Source organism: Psammomys obesus, unplaced genomic scaffold (genome assembly GCF_907164565.1).
Source record: "Psammomys obesus unplaced genomic scaffold, mPsaObe1.curated_primary_1811, whole genome shotgun sequence".
Classification (NCBI taxonomy): domain Eukaryota; kingdom Metazoa; phylum Chordata; class Mammalia; order Rodentia; family Muridae; genus Psammomys; species Psammomys obesus.
This window is the reverse complement of record NW_026596406.1, coordinates 887842-896741: the sequence shown is the minus strand read 5'-3', so window position 1 is coordinate 896741 and position 8900 is coordinate 887842. Positions and strand designations below refer to the sequence as shown.

General features: G+C 48.2%; 1 protein-coding gene across 1 annotated transcript; it reads left to right on the top strand.

The window, feature by feature from the left end:
* The first annotated feature begins 3396 nt into the window (after positions 1–3396).
* LOC129669421 (olfactory receptor 13C7-like) lies at positions 3397–4353 on the top strand. Its single transcript, XM_055597658.1, has one exon. It carries the CDS (start codon positions 3397–3399, stop codon positions 4351–4353), a length of 957 nt encoding a protein of 318 aa, XP_055453633.1.
* The last annotated feature ends 4547 nt before the right edge of the window (positions 4354–8900 follow it).

Here is an 8900-nt window from a genome sequence, read left to right as displayed (position 1 = left end):
TGTTTGTTTGATTTTTTTGTTTGAGACAGGGTTTCTCTCTGTAGCCCTGGAACTCACTCTGTAGGCCAGGCTGGCCTCAAACTCAGATATCTGTCTGCCTCTGCCTCCTGAGCGCTGGACTAAGGCACCTGGTTGCATATGTGCTTTCTAAAGACATGGTCTCACGGCGTATGCAGCAAGGCCTACCTTAAAATTCAGCCCAACCTCAGCCTCCTGTGTGGTAAGACTACAGGCATACACCACCATGCATGGCTAGGAACTTCTATTTTAAAGAATAAAACACAACAAAAGCCAAAAGCCATCTGTAGAGGAAGTAGTAAACCAGAAATCTCTTTCTTGTTTGATTTGGGTGGGCTTTGCTTGTTTGTTTTTTCTCTTGTGGGTTTTGTTTGTTTGGTGATGATAGTGGTTTTGGGGTTTTTTGTTTGTTTGTTTTTTGTTTTTTGAGACTGTTTTTCTACATAGCTGCTGTCTTAGAGCTAACTATGTACACCAGGCTGGCCTCAAACTAACAGATACTGCCTCCCAAGAGCTAGGATTATAGGTTTGTGCCTTTACTGCCTGGCAGATATTGCTTTTATTTTTAAATTAATTAATTTAAAATTTAATTAATTTAAATTAATTAATTCATTTCAGTTTATTCACTTTGAATCTCAGCTGTAGCCCTCTACCTCATCCCCTCCCAATCCCACCTTCTCTCCCTCATCTCCTCCCAGTTCTCCTCCCCAAGTCCACTGATAGGGGAGGTCCTCCTCTCTTTCCATCTGACCCTAGCCTATCAGGTCTCATCAGGACTGGCTGCATTGTCTTCCTCTGTGGCCTGGTAAGGCTGTTCCCCTCTTCAGGGGGAGGTGATCAAAGAGCCAGCCCCTGAGTTCATATCAGAGAGACAGTCCCTGTTCCCATTACTAGGAGCCCTCTTGGACACTGAGCTGCCATGGGCTACATCTGTGCAGGGGTTCTAGGTTATCTCCATGAATGGTCCTTGTTTGGAGTCTCAGAGAAGACCCCTGGGCTCAGATTTTTGGTTCTGTAGCTCCTTTGTGGAGTTCCTGTCCTCTCCAGTTCTTTCTGTCTCCCCCTTCTTTCCTCAGATTCCCTGCACTCTGCCCAAAGATTGAGTCTCAGCATCTGCTTTGATACCCTGCTGGGTAGAGTCTTTCAGAGGCCCTCTGTGGTAGGCTCTTGTCCTGTTCCCTGTTTTCTCCCTCTTCCGATGTCTGTCCCCTTTGCCTTTCTGAATGAAGATTGAGCATCTTACCCAGGGTCCCCCTTCTTGCTTAGCTTCTTTAGATGTACAGATTTTAGTATGTTTATCCTGGATTATATGTTTAATATTCACTTATAAGTGAGTATATACCATGTGTGTCTTTCTGCTTCTGGGATACGTCACTCAGGATGGGATTTTGCTTTTTTTCAGACCAGGCCTTCTTAGTCCCCTGAGTACTAGGATTATAGGCCTGTACCACCACACCTTCCTGCAATCAGGTGGGTTTTTAAAAAAATCTTTTCAGTTTATTCTAATTTCTTATTTGGTTTTAAAATTAGCTGATAGATTTCCATGTGGGTTCTTAAGTTCATGCTTCGTTTTGGTTATTTTCTTCAGCACTTTCCACTCTGCCCTCCCTTCCTGGGCTGCAGCCTTGCGCCTTCCCCTCCTCCACTTTGATCTATCATTATCCCAGGTCTTGTCTCTTAAGGCAGGCATTCCCAGTCTCAGGAGCCCCCTTTTCCTGGCCTTTCTTCATGCTTACTCTCAGCCAGACATGCATATTTAATGATCAGAGGCTAGTATTTAAATATGAGAAAAAACTTATGGTACCGAGCTTAAAATAATGTTTTTCTATTCATCTCAACTTTCCAGAAATTTTTATATTTCTTTATGGACGAATAAAATTAGTTTTTTAGAAATTTATTTATTTAGTTAGTTAGTTAGTTACGGAGCTGGTCTTTTTGAGACAGGGTCTTACTAGCCTTGCCTGGCCTGGAACCCTCTCCGTCCCCGGGGGGCTTTGAACATTTTCTTGCCTCTCCCTGTCAAGTGCTGTTCACTGGCATGTGCCATGCTTAAAGTCAGTGTATGAGCAGTACCAGGCAGCGCCAGGCAGCCGGCTCACACATCACTGTGGCTGTCCTGTGCAGGGACTCCTTGGAGGCAGAGTTGTGACCATCTGTGCTGCAGCTGCTGGCTTCTTGAGGCAGACAGGTTTGCATGTGCATGTGTCTGAGAAAGAACCGTCTAAGGCCTCACTTCTTGAATTTTTTCTCTCCACTTTGGATGTGGGTGTGACTCAAGGCCCTACCCTTCTGAAGCTGGAAACGAGGAAGCTCCAACCCTCAGGCAATTCTCTGTCTCTAGCCATGTTTCAGAGCAGCCACGTTGTAGTTGTGCATGGCCATGGGGGAAATATGGGACTCCTCTCCAGACGACGTTTCTGGAGACGAGGGTGTGGCTCCCTGATGGGGCTTCTGGAAATTCCCAAAAGCAGGAAAGATAGTCAAGGTCAGATAACACACACACACACACACACACACACACACACACACACACACACGAGTATTAGCCAGATACTAAGAGGTAAGGCCAGGGGCTGGAAAGGGGCTCAGTGGTGAAGTGTACAAATTGCTTTTCCAGAGGACCCAGGTGTGGTTCTCAGCATCTGCCTTGGGCAGATCACAACTGCCTGTCACTCCAGTTCACAAGGATCCAATGCTCTGTTCTGGCCTCTGTGGCACATGGTGTGTGTGTGTGTGTGTATTTGTATATATGTATATGTACACATATATATGTCCACTAAGAAGGTAGGAAACTTTACATTTTCAAACAAGTACATTCTCTATGTAGGAAATAAAATTATAATTAAACTTGGTGGGTGAGAAAGAACCAAGTTTAGAAGAATAGGCAACAAGCTGTGTAATTGCCAGGGTCACTGAGCTGTAACAGCCAAGGTCTCCAACTCTGTGACACATAGCATTCCTCGAAGGGTCTGCTTTCCCATAAAGTTCAGGAGACAGCATGTATCAACACACATTACTTTAGCTGTAGTAATATTAGTGGATAGATAGATAACCTTTATATCATTAACTTTAACTCATTTTTCTAGGTCTGCCACACAGATTGGCTTTTAGATAACTTGGTTTTATAGCTGAATCTTAGAGAGTAAGTTTTTGCTTTGCTTTGGGGCAAGGCCTGACTGTGTAGCCCATGCTGGCTTCAGACTTGCTGTCCTGTCTCAGCCTCTGAGTGCTGGGTTCAAAGGTCTATACTGTCATACATGCCTCAGAGGCTCATTTCTAGATGATTTTAAAGCCACTGTGTGCTGATTCCAGCGAGTCAAATAATGAGCATACATTTTCTACCTTCAGTATTCCTAGGGATAAAAGGCAGAGTTTAAAATGGAAATATCCAACCAATCTACTGTGACAGAATTTGTCCTGTTGGGTTTGTCTGCCCATCCCACACTGGAGAAAACCTTCTTTGCGCTCATCTTGTCAATGTACCTGGTGATCCTGCTGGGCAATGGGGTCCTCATCCTGGTGACCATCCTCGACCCCCACCTGCACACGCCCATGTACTTCTTCCTGGGGAACCTCTCCTTCCTGGACATCTGCTACACCACCTCCTCCGTCCCCCTGGTCCTGGATGGTTTTCTCACTCCCAGGAAGACCATCTCCTTCTCAGGCTGTGCTGTGCAGATGTTTCTCTCTTTTGCCATGGGAGCCACAGAGTGTGTGCTCCTGGGCATGATGGCGTTGGATCGTTATGTGGCCATCTGCAACCCCCTTAGATACCCTGTGGTCATGAGCAAGGCTGCCTATGTGCCCATGGCTGCCGGCTCCTGGGTGGCTGGCGGTGCCAATTCCTTGGTGCAGATCTCCCTGGCTGTACAGCTGCCCTTCTGTGGGGACAATGTTATTAATCACTTCATTTGTGAGATCCTGGCAGTCTTAAAGCTGGCCTGTGCTGACATCTCCATCAATGTCATCAGCATGGGGGTGGCCAATGTGATCTTCCTGGGGGTGCCAGTTCTCTTCATCTCTGTCTCCTACATCTTCATCCTCACCACCATCCTGAGAATCCCCTCAGCTGAGGGCAGGAAGAAGGCCTTCTCCACCTGCTCTGCCCACCTCACTGTGGTGATAATCTTCTATGGGACCATCCTCTTCATGTATGGGAAGCCCAAGTCCAAGGACCCACTGGGGGCAGACAAGCAGGACCTTGCAGACAAGCTCATCTCCCTCTTCTATGGACTTCTGACCCCGATGTTGAACCCCATCATCTACAGCCTGAGGAACAAGGATGTGAAGATGGCTGTGAGGGACCTGGCAAGCCACAGATGCTTTGCTCAGTGATGAAGGGATATAGCCCATTACCCATATGTTTTGATGGCTCTTAATGCAAGCCAATGCCAGGTGAGGGACAAGTTGCCTTAGAGCTAATCAGAATGTGGTCCAAAGAGTGAAGATGTCAACATCACCTGGGGGGGGGACGACTATTGGGCTTATGAGTCTCCAGGCCCACAGCCGAGCCACTGGGAATGTTCATTTAAGATCCTCCCAGGGACCTACAGGCATGCTGGACCTGGAGAAGCGTTGGTTAAGAGTGTGGGATGGACGCTGTGGCGTGCTGTCCAGGTTCCCACTCCTGCGCAGAGAGGAAATCCGCATTGCCCCACCACTGGGTGTGTCAGCAATGCCCCTTACTAAGGAGAGCCACCACACCCCGAGTCACACTCTCAGGGGCGCCCATGTCCTTGAGCCCCTCAACGGTAATATGAAGCTTAGTCCTCCTGGATAGCTCTAAAAGCCATGCCACAAGCACACCCTGTTCTCCCTCTGCTCAGCCCTGCTCCCTTCAACAGCGCCCACAAGAAGCACCCTGCACAAATATCTCTCCTTGAAAGTCAGCCTCAGGGGAAGCCAGCCTTTGACACAAAACAACCGTGTCAGCACAGGTGACCTGTGTGGGTCCTTCGCAGCCGTTGCCTGTGCTGGCTTCCAAAGGGAGAAATGTATGGCTTCCCTTTGCTTGAAGAAAACGCTTGATCACTAAAAAGCCCTTGCTGAATTAAATCCTTTCCTTTTTTAAAGGAGGGGTCTGGGGCACAGCTCTAGCTGGCCTGTCATACACAGAGGCCCACCCGCCTCTGCCCCCAGGGCCGAGCTGAGCTGGAGTCTGCCACCACACCAGCGCAGGGAGCATGTTCTGACACCCGGGGACTTTGCCCAGTGCTGTCTTTAACTTTCCTGCCTCCCCTTGCCGAAGACGGGCGTTACAGGTGGTGCACATCCTTAGAATCGGGCTTCTGAGAGTCCAGGTGGAGGAAATGCTCACCTCCAAGAGAGGAAAGCTGCCTCCAGCTTGAGGCCTGAGTGGTGTGAGGGCTTCAGGGCCTCATATCCACAGGCTTTAGAGAAATGCTAAAGCCTTGGTCATGCTGAATCCATGCACTGTTGGGAGAGCTCTGTGTATCTCTCCTGTGGCAGTGTGGCCCCTGGTGCGTGGAAAACTCTGATGCCAACTCCCTTCTTCTCTTCAAGGAATTATTAGGACCAGGATCTCTTTAAGACTTAATTTATTTTTTAAATGTGTGTGTGCGTGCACGAGAGCACGTGAGTGTGTGGGGGAAGCAGAGGAAGCCAGGAGAAAGCACTCTGTTCCTTGGAGCTGGCATTACAGACTGCTGAGCGTTGAGAACCACCTGCCTGGGTTCTGGGACCCTAACTCAGGACTTGTTCTTAGCCACTGAGCCGTCTCTCCAACCTTTCATCTTTAGAAAAAGGGTGTCATGTATCCCAGGCTGGCCTCAAACTCTCTGCTTCCATCACTGAGACTGCAGAGTGCTGGGGTCTTTATTAGCAACGCACGCTGCTTTCCTTTAAGACCAGTGTTTATCGGTTGTTTTGACAGCCAAAGCTCTAGTCCAGAGCTCATGATGCTGCCTCCCTGCCTCCCAGTCTCCGTTTTCATTCATTCTGAGAACCACTACCAGTGTGGCCCTGTGCAGAGGCATATGCTTACTCCATATTAGCTGATGCTCAGCTCCAGCCCCAGATAAGGACATTCTCAGCTTTGACCTGGCAGGTCATATCACAAGTCTAGTTTCTCTTCTGGACTTCTATCTCAAAGCTCCTTCTGTCTGAGGCCAGCTCTTGTTGCTCACTCACCAGCCCAGCGCCTTCCTCCGCCCTCCTGTTTGCTGCTGGAATATAAAGCCGGTAGCAGGGAGGATGAATCCCTTGTCCGAAGCAGAGAGAGCCATTTCCATATTGGGATCTAAGCTACAGACAGATTCCCTGTTGACTGAAAGAATGGATATCCTATTATGTTCTCTCTGGCCATCATGGCACCAAGCCTGCTTCTGTTGGATCAACTGAATTAGTTAATAATGTCTAGTTATAAATGATAGGAGCCCAAAGTTGAACCAGTTTGGACAAAGGACTGTATTATTTATTCATTATTTACATTTAACATATCCAGTGTGTGTGTGTGTGTGTGTGTGTGTGTGTGTGTGTGTGTGTGTGTGATAGCTGCCATGGTACATGTGTGGAGGTCAGATATGCAGCCTGTAGGAGTTGATCCTCCCTGCTACATGGGACCCAGGTAGGTGGAACTCAGATTGTCAGGCTTAGCAGCAGGTATGTTTATCCGCTGGGCCATCATGCCAGTCCCAACTCCTTGTTTTATTTTATTCTTGTTATGTAGCCCAGATTGGTCTGAACTGTCATCCTTCTGCCTCCACACCCTGAGTGCGGGGCTATAGGCACTCGCCACGATGCCCAAATATAACTGTAATCTTATTGACCTATGTGGCCAAACAGTGGCCTAGAGACAGGGAGACGAAACGAATGCTGCCCAAGCCTTCCCTGCCTTCTCCTCCTTCCAGGAGAAATGGCTTGTCCAAATTCGCCACAGGCAACATCACGAGGGGTGATCCCCTAGGAAAATTAACCGGCCAGTTCTTGTTGTATACTCATGTTGTTCGGCGTGTTTCTGGCCGCACTGAGCTGTGTAAGCAGCTTCTGGGCACACAGTGTCTTGTCATTAGCCGTGTGTGATTAGCATGATGTGTGTCTCTTCTAGCTGATCAGCGTTCCCTCAGCCACCGCCTCTGGCTGCCACGCTACTCTGTAACGGCTCTGCCCCTAAACAGTTGTTCCCCAGCTGGTGGCCCTGTTTGGTAGGTTGAACCTTTGGGACTGTCCTGTAAGACTGTCCTGGGAATGGGACCTGAGGGTGAGGGCAGCTTCTGGTTCTGATTGGTAAGATGCAAGAGACGCTGCCCGAGCCTCCTGCCATGATGGACCCAGTGAGCTATGAGCCAAAATACACGTCTCCTCCCTTGGGATGCTTCTGCCAGGTATTTGCCGAAGCAGCAGGCACGAAGGCACCGCTCGCACGAACCTGACATCTACCGGCAACACATGGATGAGTGACCGAGTAGCCTTTGCCTCTCTGTACCCAGGGACCTTTGCCTCTCTGTACCCAGGGAGTTTACTTGTGGCCTCAAGGTCCACCCTGCTGTAAATCCAACATTTCATCCTAGGCCTTCCACCTCTGCTTCATTGTTTCAAATAGTCATCTTCCATAAGGCTGTCAGAAGGCACTCAATATTGCTTCAGCCTTTTTTATAACTATAACTCAGGGATTCAGAGTTCCAAATTAACAAATCCCGAGGAGATGTGTGATTGGCTTGGTTTCCCATTCAAAGCAAATGAAAGCCCAGGAGAGGACTTTGGAAGAATGGTGCCTGTTCAGGCAGTTACCACGCCTTTGTACAATGTCATTTAAGGGGAAATAGCCTTTGATAAAAGCAGTACATGTTTCAGAATGCTGGCATGCCCCTGAGAGAAAACATGTATGTGTGTGATCATGCGTGGCAATGGCTCAGATCTTTCTCATGCACACAGGTTCGGTGTGTAGCTCTGTATTGCCGTTGAGAGGTTTGGTTCAGTCCAGTGGGATCTCGGTGAATGTGGCAAAATCAGAACACAAATGGGTAGTTGTCAGGGACCAGGGATAAGGCAGGGACTGTGAAGTGTGTTTGGAGCAGATGGAAATGTCTCAGAGCTGGGTATGTTGGGATTTGCACCACATTGTGAATATGCTAAATGTCACCGAATTGTTCAGATTTACATAGATTTGTGAGATTCAATGAAAACTTCAGTAAAAATATTTAAATAAAATCTGACTCAATTTCTTTATGGATCAGGTGGTGACTTATGACTGGTCAAAGTGCTGAGACTAAATGGCTATGAGATCTCAGCCTTGAGCTATTTGGGTCACCATAACAAAATTCTTCTCCATCCACCCTCACCATCAAGGCCCGGGGAGCACTGGGAGAGAGGCCGAGAGAAAACTGCAATAGTCAGAGGCCTGGGAGGACTGATGCAAATAATACATATGCATTGAGGTCGAGAGCTCACAACCAAGTCAAACCTACTCCAGTATGAGGACTGATGGACACTGCTGACCGCTGGACGAGCGTCAGTTTCTTCAGCTGTGTGGTACCTTTCCTAAGCTCCCTCACCCACCGTATACGGGTGAGACTCAGACAGTTCCAGGAGAAGAGTAAGAAGGAAAGGGAGGAGGAAGGAATTAAATTGGGAGGCTGTGTGGTCCAGGGGATCCAGGAGGATCATGGGTGGGAAACCCGAGAGTGATGTACCGTCCAAACCGTTGGTATTCCTGCAAGAAATTATACATAAACAAAATTGTTTACAGACTGAAAAAAGAAATTTAGTCTTAGGATCTCTGTGGTTCCATTAAAATGGACAAGTGATTTGACTGAATATTTCTCCAGAAAAGATGTACCAGTAACCCAGGAGATGGCTGTGCACACCTGTGACCATCCCTGAGGAGGCAGGGCCATGGCTGTGCACACCTGTGACCAGCCCTG

Coding starts and splice junctions, on each gene's coding strand:
- LOC129669421 (XM_055597658.1), top strand. CDS start 3,397: ATGGAAATATCCAACCAATCTACTGTGACAGAATTTGTCCTGTTGGGT.